Source organism: Salvelinus sp. IW2-2015, linkage group LG5 (assembly GCF_002910315.2).
Source record: "Salvelinus sp. IW2-2015 linkage group LG5, ASM291031v2, whole genome shotgun sequence".
NCBI lineage: Eukaryota > Metazoa > Chordata > Actinopteri > Salmoniformes > Salmonidae > Salvelinus > Salvelinus sp. IW2-2015.
The window spans coordinates 31,030,142-31,049,578 of NC_036844.1; the positions used below are offsets into that span (position 1 = coordinate 31,030,142).

Genomic DNA, 19,437 nt, shown 5'->3' on the forward strand with positions numbered 1-19,437 from the left:
CTTCAGAACAAGAATGTGAAAGTCCTTGAGTGGCCCAGCCAAAGCCCAGACTTGAATCCTATAAAAAAAATCTGTGGAAAGACTTGAAGATTGCTGTTCACTGCCACTCCCCATCTAATTTAGCAGAATTTGAGAAAATCTGCAAGGAAGAATGGGAGAAAATCCCCAAATCCAGATGTGCAATGCTGATACAGACATACCCAAGATGACTCAAAGCTGTAATCTCAGCCAAAGGTGTTCCTAAAAGTGTTGATTTAGGGGTGTGAATACTTATGGAAATTAGATATTTCTGTATTTCATTTTCAATAAATTTGCAACCATTTCTAAAAACATGTTTGCACTTTGTCATAATGGGATATTGTGTGTTGATGGGTGGGGAAAAAATATTTAATACATTTTTAATTCAGGCTGTAACACAGCTAAATGTGAAATAAGTCAAGGGGTATGAATACGTTCTGAAGGCACTGTATTGTTGTCCACTAATCATAACCGTAAGTACGCAATTTCCTTTCAATAACAGCGGAGAGCAAAAACCATTGATGATCATGCCAAAGCGGTTGATTGCATTCAGTCACCACAGCTTTCCTTGCTCATGCAAAGAGGGGAGGATTTAAACTTTTATGCAATCACTACCACTACATATTCAGAGACAAACAGTATTTCAATTTCATGTAAGTTATTCATGCCATTGGTATTTACAAATACTCAAAATACATCCCTCATAGGGGCCGGGGGGGGGGGGGGGGGGATAACATGTAGCTAGCTAATCTTCCACTATTTCTGGACTCAAGTGAGAGTATTTACACTGAAGTGAATGGGAAAACAAACTGAAAATATATATATTTTTATTGCCATTATTAATTTGTGATTGTTTTAATAGTTGACACAATTATTACAGTTAATAGATTTTTTGTTGTTGAATTCACAATTCTATAATCGGATCCTATGGCTTTTTAATTTGGGGGCTTTTATTTTGAAGATGTCATTCCGGATATTCCGTCAGCACAGAAAACAAATGAACGTTTCTTCCATCCACAAATTTTGCTTTGAACGATGGCGTGCCCTTTTTTACGAGATCCAATTGACATCGGGGCACAAGTTGTGAGAAAAACAATACGAACTAAGCGTTTGTTCAAAGACAGACAAAATCCTCTAAGTTTTTCCGAAGAATACATTAACGAGAGGTATCACTTCTCGTCTCATTGTATAGTATACCTGGCGGATCTGTTGACACCTTCATTGAGCAACGATACACTCCGCAGCTGTGCGCTTACAGTGATGCAAACACTCTGCATCGGTTTACATTTTTTCGCATGTGGAGAATATATGCATGCAGTCGGTGACGCTGAAAACTTGAGCAAATCCACAGTTTGTCGAGCCATACGGAGAGTATACATCGCACTGGCTAGAATTCTCCCTGATTTCGTGAAGTTCCCTGGTCATTGCTCTCAACAAGAAGTTAAAGACGGCTTTTATAGAATAGCAGGTTATGTATTCCTTCATAGTAGGCCAATGCTTTTGTTAGTATTAGTAAATTAAACTGTAAACTAGCTAAATAATTCAACGCCTGTGATCGTTGCAGGACTACCTAATGTAATTGGTGTGGTGGACTCCACTCACATACCAATCAAAGCGCCTTCAGGACCAGAGGTATCTGATTATACTAATCAGAAATCATTTCACAGCATAAATGTGCAGGTAATATTGGGGAAGGTGTAAATACTTAACTGTGATAAAGAAATTCTATATTAAAAAAATAAATTCCCAGAGAATCTCATTTGAAAACTAACTGCATTGTAAATCTTTTCCAGATGGTTTGTGATTCGCAATGTCTCATCACAAACATTGAGGCAAAGTGGCCTGGATCTGTGAATGACTTCCACATACTCCAAAAGAGTGTGCTGTACCATCAGTTTCAGCAAGGTGACAACATTACACAATGACAAATGTTACAACTTCCAAGTTCTATGATTTCAGCATGTCTCTTACCTCCCTTACTTCTCAGGTTGTTTTGATGGGCAGCTTGTGGCTGACAATGATTATCCCTGTCTTCCATTCTTGATGACGCCATACCTGAATCCTAAACCAGGCGCAGAGAGCTGCTTCAACGAGGCATTGTACGAGACAAGAGCATGCATTAAGACAACATTCACCACGTTAAGGTCCCGATTTGGTTGTTTGAAGGGTCTCAGAGTGTCGCCACAGAGAGCGTGTGACATAATAGTGGCATGCATGGTCCTTCATAACGTTGCAATCATTCGTAAGGAGGCCCCACCCTGTTTCAGTTGGATGCCCCGGAAAAACCCAGAGCCTGTTCACTGTGATTACCAAGATGGTACAGCAATCAGGGATAACATTGCTGCTCAGCTCTTTGTGTCATGCAGCCAAGTGTTATGACAATTTCACACAATTACATTTTCTCCCCTAAGTGACTGAACCACCGTGGCCTTTTCTCAATTGGGTTTGCTCAACTCCTGGATCCCATATCCTCCGTTCTCTCTGGCCTCCTTTTAAAAAAGTTAAAAGCTAATGAGATGTGAAAATGTGCTTGTATGAAATGACTCCTTCAATCATGCATCATCAGGCAAATTACATTTACAGGGTGGAATCCCAAAATGTATGACGTGATAAATGTAGCTAGTTGTGCAAGCTATTTTATAGATAAAAGGATAGCATATTGTTTTTAAATGTTTGCATGCTTTGATTCGAGAAAACAATCTGTGATTCATAGGGGGTGTGGCAGATGTCAAAACTTTTCTGTAAAGGACTCCGGTGGGATACACTTGTGCTTCCTCGCCAAAAGGAGGCTATTGAGGAGGGGAGGACAGACTTCCGTTTGCCTACTAACAAATTAACACACTCCTCGACCTCTTTCTGGGTCACGGGAGGAGGGTAGACTTTTGCCCAAATGAGAAAAGGCCACTGACTACGTATAGACACTGCACCACTTCAGAGATATGCCCTCCAGAGATCAGTAAATGGTATCGGAAGAAGGAATCTGACACTTTTGGGGGGGAAGGAACATTTATTCAAAAAGTAAAACTGAAAGATTGCAATAACTGTACATACGCATGATTCATTTCCGTTCATGACTGCAAAGAAAAGAGAAACATGTAAACATGAGCGAAGGTTGATAGAAATTTCATGAATTAATCCAAAATTGGTTAAATTAGAAATATGACAACTGGTTGTTGAAGTCATGTGGATGGTTTTAGGTTAATTTACATTCTGAACAGCTATCCTGTTAGTTTTCCCCAATCCTGGGCCTTTTACCACCAAGTTTGACTTTGTTTATGCAAAAGTTCTAAGTTGATTGTTTATTTAACTATCCTACAATTCTACTAACATGATGCTGCTTGTGACATGAAATCTTGTAAACATTATGTTGTGGAACTTACATTTAATTGTTTCTCAAGTAATTTCATCTCCAAAGACATCTTTTGCATCTTTAATCTCCTGTAGTCAATCTCCTGTTGCAAGTATTTCATATACAAGTCCTTCACTTTGACATTTGAGGGCTTTCTTTGTTTGTCCCCCTTAAAAACATTGAGATTTAATCAAATGCATAATTTGTATTAACGGCTGCCATTACACCCATAATTTTCTCAGTATATTGTATTCATAATGTAGAAAAATTAGACCTTACATGGCAAACACTTTTTTTTTTTTTTTTGCGTAATCTTACCTCTCTGTCCCATGTTTTGGAAGTGGATGGTGTGGCCTCGTTTATGCCTGGACCCTACGGAGGTGTAATGTTTAGGCCATTATCTTTATCAATGAGGTCTGATAACTGATTAGGCCACTTCCAGAATACTTTTTCACTTTATATAATAACTGTATACGCATCAAATACATTAATTTAACAAATTCCACTTGATGAACATTTTCCAACCACACATCTCTTCTGAATAAACCATATTAGGCCTACCTCATGTATAGAGGAATCTGACGTGATTTCTTCTGCATTGTCAATGTATACGACTGGTACCTGAAACATACAAAGTAGTCAAATTAACAAAAGTACGTTAGGCTGAGAAACAACTGCTTGAATGTTTTCTGTAGCTTTGGACAACTCACATTATTCAATGACACTTCGGACCCAGATTCTGCTGTGATCTCCTCTGATGTCATGCGGTTTGCTAGCACTGCAAATGTATAATGCTCGTGTTAAAAAAATGGTGAGGTCAATGCCGGATCTAAAAAGACGCAGTGGTGATCCCAATGGATTAGACTTGCCTCTCACAAAGTTTGAGCAGGAGAGTGTTGACTCGAGTTCTGTGGAAGAGGTTTCCTCTGTGATACTGTCTATAGTGGAACAGAATTTATGGGTTTCAGCCATCAGGTCCTCTGCAGCAGAAAAGACAGGTTGCAGTGGGCCTTCCTTGGTCTTCTGCCTATCTGCTTTTTTGGCTGGAATGAGAGATTACATTGTAAATTAGTATCTTGACAAAACGTCACAGTGTGGGGCAGTGCACAGACTGTGCAGCTCACCTGTTTGTACCATGTTCTTGTATTTCACCTTGACCTGCAGCCAACTTCGTTTTACTCCAGATGGATTAACCCTGTCAGGTAGGTGAAATAGTTTAATCTGAATCAATGAGTAGTTACAACATCTTCTCTACACACAACAAATAGTCTATCCAAAAACTGGATTGTTTACTTTGTGTTTATGTGTAACTTTCATCTCCACTGACTGTTTGACTTGACATTGCAATGTTGTCGCAAGCCATAGGTTGACATCTTGCAATTTCAATGGATAACCACAGATGAGATGGATGAGGGAAAGCAAGTAACCCTAACAGTTACCGTTATCTTTAGAATAAGGTTAGCTAGCTAGCTATACTAGCTGTTCGAAGATGCTGGTCAGACAGCTAACTTAGTTAGCTAAATTTGCTATCAGACAGGAATTACAAAAGCCGTTCATGGCAGACTGTACTGTAGCTAGCTAACTACTGAACGTAACTAGAGTAACAAGCTAGTTAGTCAGCCCACTTTACCCAGAGAGCTATCAACCAATTCATCACTAGCTAACTTAGTTAGCTAGCTACACTCACTGGGTACTGTTTTTAAATTATATGGCAGCTAACGTTACTTACGCGTTGACTGAATCGGCAATTTTCTGCCATGCTGCCTGTCTCGCTTTACCAGCAGCAGTTGTATTATTTTTGTGATTGAAAATATGTTTTAGGTCCTCAAACCGCTGAAGTATAACTTGCTGCTCTGCAGCACTGAAAAAGGCTGCCCTATCTCCCTTTTCCATTTTTTAAAATCACGTGGTGTGGTCGTTGTCATGGAGACTTACACATCCTCCTAGCTCAGGCTATTTATTTATCTTTAGTTGTTTTTATTATTTGAATATGATGCTAAATATTGAATATGACATATTCTGAAAATGAGAGAAAAGTAGATGCATATAGACACATGTGCAAGCCTTGGCCTGTACAGGGTCAGTCTCGGAATTTTTAAACCTGTAACATTATTTTATTTGTTATTTTTATTTTATAATTTAGTATAATATTTTTTTTCTTATTTTTAATTTTAATTTAATTTTTTTACACTTTTTTCTCCCCAATTTCATGGTATCCAATTGGTAGTCTTGTCTCATCGCGGCAACTCCTGTACGGACTCGGGAGAGGCGAAGGCCGTGCGAAACACGAAACACACAGCCCAACCAAGCTTCTTGACACAATGCCCGCTTAACCCGGAAGCCAGCCAATGTGTCAGAGGAAACACCTGGTATACCTGGCAACCGTGTCAGCGTGCATGTGCCCGGCCCGCCACAGGAGTCGCTAGAGCAAATGACGACGCTGGGCCAATTGTGTGCCGCCCCATGAGTCTCCCGGTCGCGACAGAGCCTGGACTCGAACCAGGATCTCTAGTGGAACAGCTAGCAACTGCGATGCAGTGCCTTAGACCACTGCGCCACTCAGGAGGCCCAACCTGTAACGTTGTTAATGTGGGAGCCAGTCCTTCTGCCTAGGCCTAGGGAGACTAGCCTAGAGGTTGGGCCTGTAACCAAAAGGTTGTTGGTTCGATTACCTGAGCTGACAAGGTGAAAAATCGGTCGATGTGCCTTTGAGCAATGCATTTAACCCTAATTTGCTTCAGGGGTGCTGTACTACTATGGCTGACCCTGTAAAACAACACATTTCACTGCATCTATCCAGTGTATTTGACAATGAAAAGAAAAAATAAATAAACATATTTAGTACACAACTTGTTTCAAGCAGACCACCATAGTCCCGTGCCCAGAACGCACTCACATCTGTAGCCATGAAAGGCTGGTCATGGCTCACATCAACACCCTCGCCCTGGACCCGTTCACTCCAATTTGCATAACGCCCTAACAGATCCACAGATGATGTAATATCTATTGCAACCAACACTGCCCTCACCCATCTGGACAAAATACCTATGTAATAATGCTGTTCATGAACTACATACAGCTCAGGAATTCAATGCCATAGTCCCCTCGAGGCGCAGGATCCTGGGACTGAACACCTCCTTCTGCAACTAGATCCTAGACTTCCTGGCAGGACGCCCTCAGGCGGTTAGGGTGGGCAACAACACATCAGGGGTGTGTGCTTAGTCCCCTACTGCACTCCCTGTTCACCCACGACTGCATGGCCACATCAATCAAACACAGGGCATGCTCCAGAACGAATCAGTGTGAATGGCCTTTGACTTCCATAGGTGGCAAATTTTTTCACGGGACCTCCTATGTGTGCACAGGCTTGCTTGCGGGTTCACCATTTTTTAAATGGATGTAATAGTAAAGACCATAGGCAGTTCCTGAGTTTCAAGTTTGTGCAAGCTTACAATTTATCTTACCATTTCAACCGATCTGTGTGCCAGTTATGATTATTTTTATTTGCGCATTTTCGTGGAATAGTTTCATTTCAATAATAATGTTTCAAAATCATTGTCACGTGGTTAATCATAGAAATCTGAAGTCAAATTATAAAAATTGAAAAGTTAAAATTCAACTAAGCCGAGAGAACCAGCCTCATATGGACACATTGATACACTGTGATCCATTGTCGGCTAAAGAAATAAGAGCATAGAACTCAGAGATAGCCTATGTCCACTGCAGCAGTAGGGCTATAACGTATATGGTCAACTAAGTAAAATACATAGGCCAAAAGCCAACAAATAAAAACAGTAGAAAATATTCTGGTTCTTTCAATCACATTAATCTCTCGACTCTGTCTGTCTACTTCACTTTCTATATGTCTTAACTTGAGCTATTGCTATTGAAGTGCAACATTCTAATAAATATTCACTGTGTTCGCCGGAAGCTGTCGCTAGCAAATTTGACATTTTTATCAACCAGCCTATTCCGGGCGCTCAGTCTCCTGTGTCAGTGAGCTCAGGACAGACATGTGTTTTTTATGACGTTTCCACTGGATATATCCCGTACAAAAAAGCTAGTTTTGAAACTGCAGTAAAAGTGCACTAACTGCAGTTGACTGTGGTATTTTGGACGCAGTCATATCAAAATTACTGCAGTAAAAAAAGTGTTATTTTGGACGCAGTATTTGCAGCATACTGCAGTTATAATGCACTCATGATATTTTGGTCTTTCCCACCGAGGTTTGGTGATTATCGAGGTCGGGAGTGTTGGCTAAGTCATCCTCCCTGGTGAAGTATTTTGAATGATTTTATTTAGACAGGAGTAATTATATAATGTTGGCAAAACATCCATTTACTTTAGGGCAATCCAGCATCCTGACAGTGCACTATGCACCCGCTAACTATCTTTTCCAATTCTGACTCTTTTGGTCCAGACAGCATCAGATACGTTGTCTACACATACTGAGACAGAGGGGCGCCGTTTCCCTTGCTGGAATGCTTTAACAATGTCTGGTTTCTCTGTCCTAATAATGTTGAGGGAGTGTGTGCGCCTGAGCACGCACAGAAGTAGGCCTGCTGCATACAAAAGTAGGAAAGTGCCCATTTTTTTAATGTGATTCTTATTTAACTATTTATTCAAAACAAATTCTTATTTACAATGAAGGCCTACCATAAGGCAAAGGCCACCTGCCGGGACCGGGGCTGGGATAAAAAAAATAAGAAAAAAGGACAAAACACACATCATGACAAGAGAGACACCACAACACTACATAAAGAGAGACCTAAGACAACAACACAGCACGGCAGCAACACATGACAACAACACAGTAGCAACACAACATGACAGGTGCACAACATGGTAGCAGCACAAAACATGGTACACACACTATTGGGCAGTGTGTGGTAGAGACAACAATAGATCACGCGAAGCAGCCACAAGTGTCAGTAAGAGTGTGAATGATTGAGTCTTTGAATGAAGAGATTGAGAAAACACTGTCCAGTTTGAGTGTGTTTTGCAGCTCATTCCAGTTGCTAGCTGCAGCAAACTGAAAAGAGGAGTGACCCAGGGTTGTGTGTGCTTTGTTGACCTTTAACAGAATGCGACTGGCAGAACGGGTGTTGTATGTAGAGGATGAAGGCTGCAGTAGGTATCTCAGATAGGGGGGAGTGAGGCCTAAGATCATTTTATAAATAAGCATCAACCAGTGGGTCTTGCGATGGGTATACAGAGATGACCAGTATAGAGTGGAGTGATGTGTCCTATAAGGAGCATTGGTGGCAAATCTGATAGCCGAATGGTAAAGAACATCTTGCCGCTCGAGAGCACCCTTACCTGCCGATCTATAAATTACGTCTCCGTAATCTAGCATGGGTAGGATGGTCATTTGAATCAGGGTTAGTTTGGCCCCTGGGGTGAAAGAGGAGCGATTACGATAGAGGAAACCAAGTCTAGATTTAACCTTAGCCTGCAGCTTTGATATGTGCTGAGAGAAGGACATTGTATCGTCTAGCCATACTCCCATGTACTAGTATGAGGCAATGTCTGATTTCTGGTTGTCATAACTCCCCACGTCCACCACTAATAAGATGAGCTTCTCAAAAAAAAAATCTTCATCTCACACAGTAAATCAACAAAGTCTGTTTGTTTTTTTTACATCCATTGGCAATGATAGTTCCTCAGTATTTGAAAAATCTTTCCAACACCAAGCCTCGGTGTGAAAGAGCAAAATATATTGATCTGATGATTCCATATATCCAGCGAAAACTTCCTAAAAACCCAGCTGTCCTGAGCTCACTGGTGTGGGAAACTCAGAGTTCCCGGAATAGGCTAGTTGATACAATGTTGCAAGTTCGCTATAGTGACAAATTCAGGCTGGACCCAGTTGATGATTTAAAACAATGTTGCACTTCACTAGCAATAGCTCAAGTCAAGAAAGATAGAAAGGAAGTCAGACAGGTGGAGTAGAGAGATGAATGTGATTGAAAGAGACAGAATTTTCATCAGGGTATTTTCTACTGTTTTTATTTGTCGGCTTTAGGCTTTAGTTGAAGATGGATCAAAGTGTATCAATGTGTCCATATGGCAGGGGTTGGTGCTCTTGCCTTAGATTAATTTTAATTTAGACATTTTTATATTTTACTTCAGATTTTGAGAAACGTAAATTGTATTATTGAAATTAAGTTGTTCCATGAAAATGCATATATAAAAATAATCATAACTGGCACTCAGATCGTTAGAAATGGTAGGATAAATTGTAAGCTTCTCCAAACTTGAAATTCACGAGCTGCCGGTTCTTTACTATAACACCCATCAACAACAAAACAAAGGTGAAAAACGTGCCCGCCTATGGAAATCAACGGCTCATTCAACTGACTTGTTCTGGCCAGATATGGTCTACACATACTGAGACAGAGGGGCGCTGTTTCGCTCGGTCGGATACTTAAACTAAGATTGATGCGTCTTTCTGTTTCTGTTGGTCAAATAAATGATCAATATTTCAAAATTTTATTTGGATGGGCAAGAAGGTACGGTAGGGCAGACAAGGCCCCCTAAGACCCACCCATAATGCATCATCAAGTTTGCTGACCACACAACGGTGGTAGGACTGATCACAGATGATGATGATGATGATGAGACAGCCTATAGGGAGGAGGCCAGGACAACAACCTCTCCCTCAACGTCAGCAAGACAAAGGAGCTGATTGTGGACTACACAAAACGGAGGGGCGAGCACACTCCCATCCACATCGATGGGGCTGTAGTGGAGCAAGTAGAGAGCTTCAAGTTCCTCAGTGTCCACATAAATAAGGAATTAACATGGTCCGCACACACCCACACAGTTGTGAAGAGGGCACGACAGCGTCTCTTCCCCCCCAGGAGGCTGAAAAGATTTGGCATGGGCCCTCAAATCCTTAAAAAGTTCTACAGCTGCACCATTGAGATCATCTTGACTAGCTGCATCACCGCTTGGTATGGCTACTGCAAGTCACTAGAGATGGTGATGAGTAAGGCCCAGAACATCACTGTGGCCGAGCTCCCTGCCATCCAGGACCTTTATGCCAGGTGGTGTCAGAAGAAGACCTATACAAATGGTCAAAGATTCCAGCTACCCAAGCCATAGACTCTTGTCTCTGATAACGCACGGCAAGCAGTACCAGTGCATCAAGTCTGTAACCAACAGGACCCTGAACAGCTTCTACCCCCAAGCCATACAACTGCTAAACAAGACTGCTAAATAGCTAATCAAATGACTACCTACTGCTGCCACTGTCTTATCTATCCTGTTGCCTAGTAACTTTAACCCTACCTATATGTACATAGCTACCTCAATTACCTCATACCCCTGTACATCAACTCTGTACTGGTACTCCCTGTATATAGCCATGTTATTTTTTTACTTGTCATTGTTAGTCGTTATTCACTGTGTATTTATTCCTTGTCATTATTTCTATTATTTTTTTTAATCTTTAACTCTGCATTGTTGAAAAAGGACCCGTAAGTTAGCATTTCACTGTTAGTCTACACCTGTTGTTTACGAAGTATTTGACAAATACAATTTCATTTGATTTGAGGACCAGACTGTAGCCCTACCTGAACCTTTCCTTCCTGCTAGAGTTCAGAGCAGGGATGTGCGACTGGTGGCCCGTGCCCACCTTTTGATGGCAAATGTGGAAAAATGTGTGGAATTGCAGCACACTACACTGTAGCTTATAAATAGCAACATTTRCTCTACACCCKATGGCAAAATATGTAGGATTTTTTGTGGCCCCCACCCCCATCAAAGTTGCTCATCCTTGATGTAGAAACTTCTACCCACAGAATTACACTGAACAAAAAAATAAATGCAACATGCAACAGTTTCAAAGATTTGACTGAGTTACAGTTCATATAAGGAAATCAATCAATTGAAATAAATAAATTAGCCTCTAATCTATGGATTTCACATGACTGAGTTTACAGATATGCATCTGTTGGTCACATATGCCTTAATTAAAAAATGGTAGGGGCGTGGATCAGAAAAACAGTTCTTATCTGGTGTGACCGCCATTTGACTCATGCAGCGCGACACATCTCCTTCACATAGAGTTGACCAGGCTGTTGATTGTGGCCTGTGGAATGGTGTCCCACTCCTTTTGGCTGTGGGAAGTTGCTGGATATTGGCGGGAACTGGAACACGCTGTCGTACACGTCAATCCAGAGCATCCCAAACATGCTCAATGGGTGACATGTCTGGTGAGTATACAGGCCATGGAAGAACTGGGACATTTTCAGCTTCCAGGAATTGTGTACAGATCCTTGGGACATGGGGCCAGGCATTATCATGCTGAAACATGAGGTGGTGGCGGCAGATGAATGTCACGACAATGGGCCTCAGGATCTTGTCACAATATCTCTGTGCATTCATATTGCCATCAATAAAATGCAACCAGGATTCATCCATGAAGAGCACACTATTCCAGCATGCCAGTAGCCATCGAAGGTGAGCATTTGCCCACTGAAGTCGGTTACAACGCCGAACTGCAGTCAGGTCAAGACTCTGGTGAGGAAGATGATAACGCAGATGATCTTCCCTGAGACGGTTTCTGACAGTTTGTGCAGAAATTCTTCGGTTGTGCAAACCCACAGTTTCAGCAGCTGCCCGGGTGGCTGGTCTCAGACGATTAGGTGAAGAAGTCGGATGTGGAGGTACTGGGCTGGCGTGGTTACACGTGGTCTGCGGTTGTGAGGCCGGTTAGACGTACTGACAAATTCTCTAAAATGACGTTGGAGGCTGCTTATGGTAGTTAATGAACATTCAAATCTCTGGTAACAGCTCTGGTGTACATTCCTGCAGTCTGCATGCCAATTGCATGCTCCCTCAAAACTTGAGACATCTGGGGCATTGTGTTGTGGGACAAAACTGCACATTTTAGAGTGGCCTTTTATTGTCCCCAGCACAAGGTGCACCTGAGTAATGATCATGCTGGTTAATCAGCTTCTTGATATGCCACACCTGTCAGCTGGATGGATTATCTTGGCAAGGGAGAAATGCTCACTAACAGGGATGTAAACAAATTTGTTTGCAAAATTTTAGAGAAATACGTTTTTTGTTGTTGTGCATATGGAACATTTCTGGGATATTTTATTTCAGCTCATGAAACATGGGACCAACACTTTACATGTTGCATTTATATTTTGGTTCAGTATAGAATGATAGTCTATTGCTTCTTTTGTGACAGTCTCTAACAAACACAAGACTGCACATTTTAGAGTTTGGACAGCACTGCCTGAAATGGCCTATGCATATTTTGACCATTAGCTTATAACATTACATTGTAAAACTTTTTGTTTGACACATTTTTGATTTGATGATGGTGAGTGATTTTGACTGACAAATCGATGAGTCGGCAACACGGAAGTGACGTTTAATGCCATGCCATTGGTTGTTTCTTTGGCGACACATTTAAAATCCATTTGTCTACGGATATTGTTGAATCGTAAGTTATTTAGCTACATATATTATATTATGTATAGTTTTTGGTTAGATAACATAACTAACCTCGTATGTAATAATTATGTGTCATGATGAGTAAGCTATAGTAACGTTAGCGCGCTAATAATCTCTAGCTAGCTAGCTAAATAGCTAGACAACATAAAAAATCTACAGTAGCTAGCTAGCTAACGGTAGCTAACTACATCACTCAGTATCTATCTACGTTTAACTGATGTAGGTCTGCTCTAATGAAAATATTTAGCTAACAACATAATGTGTTTCCCCCCCCTCCCACGTAGCCTACTGATGGATGGTTACAGTTTATCTATGCCTGGCCCTCACTCACCGGACTACCATGCCTCCCCAATGTCAGAACTCGCCAACTGCTTTACGGGACTCAGCGCCTTTCACACAGGGTAAAAGCTATTATCTATCCTCGAACTACATTTGTTGGCTAGCTGATTTCATGTGTGGGTGGCTATCTGACACTCATACTCTGCCATGATCATGTGCCATGTTTACATGGATTGTGAATAAGATTAGGCAAGGATTGAGAGTCCAAAATGCCTTGCAGAAATATACTGCACCCATGGTCTTTATACTACTATATTTACCCATGTTTATCTTATGCATCACCTGCATTACTCAGTGACACTCCTCGGAGATGTCTGGACCTGTCCAACCTCAGCACTGGGAGTGTAGACGATGCCGCTGCACAGGGATCACCACACAAAGGTGAGCAATGCTTTTTACATACCGTAGGTATATTCATTCACAACAACAAAAAAAGCAACCCAGGGGGACACCCCAAAGAAAAATCAGAGGCGACAATTGCAAGGCAAAACTCCCAAGGTAGAAACCTTGGGAGGAACCAGGCTCCTCTTGACTGGGTAGAAGTTCAGTGTGACTATCTTATCTATGCTGGTGTGCAATGCATATTCTCTCCACCAACTTAGGTAGGTACTGTAGCAGAGGCTTTTCACTTTCAGCTACTTTTTGCACCATTTTTAATTTCAGTTGACACTGCTTTTAAACTTTTGTTTGTCTTTGATTGTTATTGCATTTTTGAGCCCATCGCAACATATTGTTTTCACTCCGTCCTCACCATTTTTATTTGCACATTATTTCCTGCTGGTTTGCAGACAAGCCTACTTCTCCAGTGGCCTTGGACTCTCCTGCACCAAGGTACCAGGCTTATTCCTCTCACCTTCAAGAACACCAACTTGAACCCTGTGTTTAAAATAATATATGCCATTTAGCAGACACTTAGTCATGCATGCATACATTTTACGTATGGGTGGCCCCGGGAGTTGAACCCACAAATCTGGCATTGCAAGCCCCATGCTCCAAACATTCTGGAAACACAAATATGATTGTTATCATTTGTGGAGGGATGAGTATCTGCTCCCCATGGGCCCTGTGGATGACAGTGGTACTGTGTTGCTACCTGCATCATCCAAAGTAATGTTCTCCTTTGTTCCCTGGAACAGTCGCATGAAGACGTTGCAGTCCTTCCTGGTAAAGAACAGTCTATGGATTTACTCTCCATATCAATGGGTTTTGTATGATCATCTCAGTGTGAATTTAATTAACACACTCTTTCTTCTGTCTCTTAGCCCAGGTTGCTGTGTAGCAGTCCAAAGCTTCACCCCAGTGAACGTCCATTCAGTAACAAGGAGAATGTGAGCGGATGTATTTTCACATTCATGGTTATGCATGATTAACCTATATTCACATGCAAATGCTGTCCAGTGCTGTTCTACTACAATACCCTATTTCAATTGTGCCATCAGAGATTGCACCTCTCAAGGGCATATACCATACAAGACTTGTGAAATCAAAAAGGGGGTAGCCTAGTGGTTAGAGCGTTGGGCCAGTAACCAAAAGGTTGCTGGATCAAAACCCCGAGCTGACAAGGTACAAATCTGTCATTCTGGCCCTGAACAAGGCATTTAACACACTTTTCCCCGGTAAGCCGTCATTGTAAATAAGAATTTGTTCTTAACTGACTTGCCTACTTAAATAAGTGTCTAGTAACAGCTCAGTGCCCTTTGTGGCTTATTCAATTATGGCCACTAGATGACAGTATGCGATTGCTCAATTTTCTTCACCTCTTGCTCTTGTATAGCCATGTGACTTCCAGACCTAGAGCAACAGCACTATGCTGGAACATTCATTGGAAACATTGTGGGAGGCAACCCGTCTTTCTAGAGACTACCTCTTGTTGCATGTAACAGAGAATTGCATGTGGATGTGTTTTTGAGGAGTTACTCAACGCATTCTCTCTCTCTCTCACCTGAAATACAATTACTGCATTGCTGTGTTTAATTATTTTTATTTTTTTACAGGTGGCCCCAGGGCAGAGAGCGCAGGGCAAGCCAGAGTGTTTGCTGCCTGCTCCAGACTCCCAGCTCCAAGGTGATGGTGAGCCCTGTGCCCTGGGGAGCCCTATCTTCCCTGCACCTCCCTCCCGAACCCAGCACTCCCCAGGGGATGTAGATGGATTCATGGAAATCCTGGAGCAGGAAGCTGATGAGGTGATTTGCATCTCATAGACTGATGTCTTTACCTCTTGTCCCATTCTGTTAATCCATGTCACTGAACAGTTCATGCAGCGAGGTCTGCACCAGTGTGACTCCTGCTCCTGTATTCAATGCACGGTTCAATCTCGGTTGCTACATCTTTAATGCTTCCTACTACTACTTATGTTTTTTTCTGTCTTCCAACATGACTCCTTTATTTTGAATATCTCCACTGCCCTGCCCTTTCCTCATGTCCATTCTCTCCCCCAGGGTTCTATTGCTGTCGCCATGTCATGTAGCATGGCACAGTTGCTGTCTGAACCCCTCATGAACCAGGAAGTGGATCTCTCCTCTGTAAGTCTCCTCTTCTCACATCCACAAACTTGCAGTTGGTTTGAACTTTACTTGGGTGCGAGGAGTAACAGGAAATGTACCTTCACTAGGTTTCAGTGTGTCGCCAGGGGGGACGCCGTCTCTTCCGATCTCCTTCCATGCCAGAGCGGTTGGCACGTCCACTGAAACGCACCTCCCCCTCCCCAGCCAATCCCCGGCCACTCAAACGACACTGCACCTTCTCCGCCGTCTCAGAGGAGGTGGGAGAGGGAGACCAAGGGGCTGGAATCAACAATGATAGGAGGGTAACGGTGGGTCAGGGGTGCTACGCTGTATATTGGTAGGGGAGGAGGGTTGTGAAGGTATGGGGGGGAGGGTTGTTGAAGGCTTATGGGGGGGGGAGGGTTGTGAAGCTATGGGGGGAGGGTTATGAAGGTAGTGGGGGCGGGGGAGGAGGGTTGTGAAGGTGGGGGGTGGTAGTTCCTCTTCTGACTCGTATTCCGCTCACTAGCAGCACCTGCATAAGAGGACCCACTCTTTGTGTGACGTGGAGCAGCAGCTGGGTGGGGATTGGATCAATGCAGAACTCATTGGAGACTTCAGCAAGGTAGTATATTGAGACTACAACTAGTTATCCACACTAAAAACAGTTTCACAATCTCATGGTCCTGTGAATTAAAATGACTGTTGCATTTTAGGTGCATGCCCTACCCACTGTGACAGGGAGACATCAAGGCTTGAAGTACATCACGGTTGACACAGTAAGTCCAATGATATGTAGTGTGCCAAACAGTGCATGTTAATATAATTGCTCTTCCTGTAACAACAAAAAACGCAATTCTCTCATTGTCCCAGATGAGTGCTCTTCTGGAAGGGAAGTTCAGCTGTTTGGTTGAGTCTTTTGTTGTGGTGGACTGCCGCTACCCATATGAGTATCAGGGAGGACACATTAAGGTGAGAGATGAACAGAATAAGTCCCTGGACAGTTCTGATTTTTTTTTTATCTCAATGTGGAAGATGGTACTGTGTTCTGAGGTAGTGTTATCCCTGACTTCACCTGCAGGGTGCGCTGAGCCTTCCCAACACAGACAAGGCAGTGGATCAACTGCTATCCCAGAGGCTAAAAGCCCACTCTCCTTATAAGAGGCTTGTGCTAGTGCTGCACTGTGAATTCTCCTCTGAAAGAGCACCCAGAACGTGAGACATGCAGACCTTTCAGTCACGTGTGTGTGTGTGAGTGAGTGAGAGTGAGTGAAATTAGGCATTTCTGCATGTATTCCATTTGAGATTAAGTCCTTCCTCATGAGCGAGTGTCCGTCTCACTCTGTAGGTGTCACCTCCTGCGCAGTGTGGACCGCAGTATGAACGAGTACCCAGCCCTGCACTACCCTGAGCTCTATGTCCTCAAGGGTGGCTACAGAGACTTCTACCACTCTCACCAGGTATGGACCTGACAATACAGAAATGGACTGTGGTCTGTTGGGCTAGGCTGTAGTCAGTTTATTTCTCACTCCCCTGGTCTCCTCTGTCTGTGTGTCTGTCAGGAGCACTGTGAGCCCCAGTCCTACTGCCCCATGCACCACGAGGACCACCGAGAGGAGCTTCTGCGGTGCCGCACACACGGCAGAGCCTTGGCCGAGGAGCGCCGCAGACGCCACCACATCCAAACTTTTGTCAAACTCTGAGCCAGTCGTGTCGGGGATGGAGTCCGGGAGAAGAACAGACACTCAGAGGGACAGCTGAGTCCAAACAGTGACCTCGAGATCGTCCGTTTAATTATCCTACAGGAACCTACTTGACTATGTGATAACAAATTGCCCTTTTGTTGTGCTTGCCAGCTTTCCAAATGGAACCCTTTTTCACATGCTGTCATGTAAACTATGCACTATGTCGATGTTCACTGATGCCTTTGTCCATTTTGTAGTATATTTTAATTACAGTAGAGACCGCAGGTCGCCTTTTCAAATTGCTTTAATGTCATTTCCACATTGCAGAGCAGAAAATGGTGGCATTATTTCCAGTGTCAATCATGGATGTATGTTTTTATTATTAATGGGAATCATGACTTAATTTGAGCTCTTCTGAATACCATTTTTTTAACCAGAGTGAATGACCTTGGAGTTTAGGTTGAATAGTTTTTAATGTTTTGATTATATCAGGGACCTGCACATGAATTAATGTATTAACTATGACGTTTATAATTAAAAAACACACCAAAAAACATAACTCTTATTTTAATTATATAATTTCAATGGGTATCATATGGCCCATGGACAGTAAAACCACAACATAAAGGAGAAATCTTTAGAAGTATTTTTTTTATTAGGCTTGTCCTTGTGAATATCCTTATCCCTGTCGGTGCCACAGGTGTGTCTAGTTTGCAGCTGTGATTCCTCCCCCAACACAGCTGGGTTAACTCTATCCCCCTCGCTGTTAAAAAGCCCCCCTCTTCTATGCACAGCAGCTGTAATTGCGGAACAACTGTGGGATTTCACAGGCCCCAAAAAGTGGTATCCGGCTATACTGAAAGCAGATAGGGTGGGAATGGCCATGGTTCAGACTTCAGACCTTTCCCAGGAGGAAGGAAGGCTGGTACTGGCTGGCTGTTGCAGTGAATGACCTTTTGGCAGTCAGTTTTTATGGGTTTTTAATACCACGTATGGGCCTACATACTCATATCTCTGGCAGCAACAACCCAGAGTCCCAGGCAAGGCCATGAGAGGACGGGAGATTTTGGACATTGTTGGAGAAAATTGGGAATTAAGAAATCACATGAGATCAACAGCTATGTCCAAGTGGAGGTATCAAATTGCAGTTTTCAAAAGTCACTTGCTCAACAAAATCATCCTGTCGACTACCATGACTGTATGTGTCTAAAAATGCTTTCTGGTGCGGTGCAATGTTTGGAATATACAGGCTGGTTTCAACTGAGCCAATGGATTTTGAGTTCCTTAATCCCTGCTCCTCAAGTCATGCAGTCCAGAGTGGAGAGGTAACAGGGGGGAAAGTGAAATGATCCATTCCATCTTGTTTATAAGTGGCATTATTAGAGTGGCGATGATGGAGAGATTAGTTATTGTCTGTCAGCGCAATATGCAGGAAGCCCAGGTGCAAAAGCCCAACTGCTAACAGTGAGAGGAAATCCAACCTTATAGTGGACTACAATTTGCTCGTTTTTGGAGTCCAGTTATTTTCTGCAGGGTCAAATTACATTTCAATAGAGAAGGACATCATGTTGGCCTTCAGAAAGTATTCACACCCATTGACTTTTTACAAGAAAAATTGTGTTTCAGCCAGAATTTAAAATGGATTAAATTAAGATTGTGTGTCACTGGACACACAATACTCCATAAAGTCAAAGTGGAATTATGCTTTTAGACATGTTGACAAATTAATTAAAAATGAAAAGCTGAAATGTCTTGAGTGAATAAGTATTCAACCTCATTGTTATGGCAAGCCTAAATAAATTCAGGAGTAGAAATGTGCTCAACAAGTCACATAAGAAGTTGCATGGACTCCCTCTGTGTGCAATAATAGTGTTTAATATGATTTTTTAAATGACTTCCTCATCTCTGTACCACACTCTGTACCATACTCTGTAAGGTCCCTCAGTCGAGCAGTGAATTTRAAACACAGATTCAACCACAAAAACCAGGCGTCCTTCCTAACTCAGTTGCCAGAAAGGAAGGAAACGGCTCAGGGATATCACCATGAGGGCAATGGGGATTTTAAAACAGTTACAAAGTTTATTGGCTG

At 42.5% G+C, this 19,437-nt stretch overlaps 3 protein-coding genes across 5 annotated transcripts; 2 read left to right on the forward strand and 1 right to left on the reverse strand.

The window, feature by feature from the left end:
• Positions 1 to 1,004: 1,004 nt before the first annotated feature.
• Positions 1,005 to 2,600, forward strand: LOC111964310 (putative nuclease HARBI1). Its single transcript, XM_023988162.2, has 4 exons — positions 1,005 to 1,486; positions 1,583 to 1,698; positions 1,812 to 1,923; positions 2,006 to 2,600. The coding sequence occupies exons 1-4, from the start codon at positions 1,054 to 1,056 to the stop codon at positions 2,395 to 2,397; spliced, it is 1,053 nt and encodes a 350-aa protein (XP_023843930.1). The 5' UTR covers positions 1,005 to 1,053; the 3' UTR covers positions 2,398 to 2,600.
• A 405-nt stretch (positions 2,601 to 3,005) lies between these two features.
• On the reverse strand, positions 3,006 to 5,281 carry si:ch211-107p11.3 (GT1 domain-containing protein). Of its 2 annotated transcripts, XM_023988183.3 has the most exons (8): positions 5,097 to 5,281; positions 4,492 to 4,562; positions 4,237 to 4,410; positions 4,078 to 4,145; positions 3,929 to 3,988; positions 3,686 to 3,739; positions 3,399 to 3,536; positions 3,006 to 3,092 (listed from the first exon to the last, which is right to left on the reverse strand). In XM_023988183.3, exons 1-8 carry the CDS (start codon positions 5,258 to 5,260, stop codon positions 3,087 to 3,089), a joined length of 735 nt encoding a protein of 244 aa, XP_023843951.1. In that variant the 5' UTR covers positions 5,261 to 5,281; the 3' UTR covers positions 3,006 to 3,086. The 2 variants fall into 2 exon arrangements, with proteins under 2 accessions (XP_023843951.1, XP_023843950.1); XM_023988182.3 differs by lacking the exon at positions 3,006 to 3,092 and having other exon boundaries at positions 3,182 to 3,536.
• Positions 5,282 to 12,722: 7,441 nt separating this feature from the next.
• LOC111964299 (M-phase inducer phosphatase 1-B) lies at positions 12,723 to 17,907 on the forward strand. 2 transcript variants are annotated; one of them, XM_023988143.2, is made up of 15 exons: positions 12,723 to 12,830; positions 13,126 to 13,242; positions 13,476 to 13,561; positions 13,969 to 14,011; positions 14,317 to 14,344; positions 14,443 to 14,508; positions 15,175 to 15,363; positions 15,619 to 15,702; positions 15,792 to 15,992; positions 16,193 to 16,288; positions 16,380 to 16,442; positions 16,537 to 16,635; positions 16,745 to 16,878; positions 17,012 to 17,123; positions 17,226 to 17,907. In XM_023988143.2, the coding sequence occupies exons 2-15, from the start codon at positions 13,133 to 13,135 to the stop codon at positions 17,364 to 17,366; spliced, it is 1,452 nt and encodes a 483-aa protein (XP_023843911.1). In that variant the 5' UTR covers positions 12,723 to 12,830; positions 13,126 to 13,132; the 3' UTR covers positions 17,367 to 17,907. The 2 variants fall into 2 exon arrangements, with proteins under 2 accessions (XP_023843911.1, XP_023843910.2); XM_023988142.2 differs by having other exon boundaries at positions 16,196 to 16,288.
• Positions 17,908 to 19,437: the final 1,530 nt, after the last annotated feature.

What these genes read in the sequence shown, in the direction of transcription:
- LOC111964310 (XM_023988162.2), top strand. Translation starts at nt 1,054, where the DNA reads ATGGCGTGCCCTTTTTTACGAGATCCAATTGACATCGGGGCACAAGTT. An exon ending in TTCACAGCATAAATGTGCAG is followed by an intron (nt 1,699 to 1,811) that starts GTAATATTGGGG and finishes AATCTTTTCCAG; the next exon opens with ATGGTTTGTGATTCGCAATG. An exon ending in GTACCATCAGTTTCAGCAAG is followed by an intron (nt 1,924 to 2,005) that starts GTGACAACATTA and finishes CTTACTTCTCAG; the next exon opens with GTTGTTTTGATGGGCAGCTT.
- si:ch211-107p11.3 (XM_023988182.3), bottom strand. Translation starts at nt 5,260, where the DNA reads ATGGAAAAGGGAGATAGGGCAGCCTTTTTCAGTGCTGCAGAGCAGCAA. An exon ending in ATTGCCGATTCAGTCAACGC is followed by an intron (nt 4,563 to 5,096) that starts GTAAGTAACGTT and finishes CCTACCTGACAG; the next exon opens with GGTTAATCCATCTGGAGTAA. An exon ending in CAGATTCCTCTATACATGAG is followed by an intron (nt 3,740 to 3,928) that starts GTAGGCCTAATA and finishes ACACCTCCGTAG; the next exon opens with GGTCCAGGCATAAACGAGGC.
- LOC111964299 (XM_023988143.2), top strand. Translation starts at nt 13,133, where the DNA reads ATGGATGGTTACAGTTTATCTATGCCTGGCCCTCACTCACCGGACTAC. An exon ending in ATCAGGGAGGACACATTAAG is followed by an intron (nt 16,636 to 16,744) that starts GTGAGAGATGAA and finishes CTTCACCTGCAG; the next exon opens with GGTGCGCTGAGCCTTCCCAA. An exon ending in ACTTCTACCACTCTCACCAG is followed by an intron (nt 17,124 to 17,225) that starts GTATGGACCTGA and finishes TGTGTCTGTCAG; the next exon opens with GAGCACTGTGAGCCCCAGTC.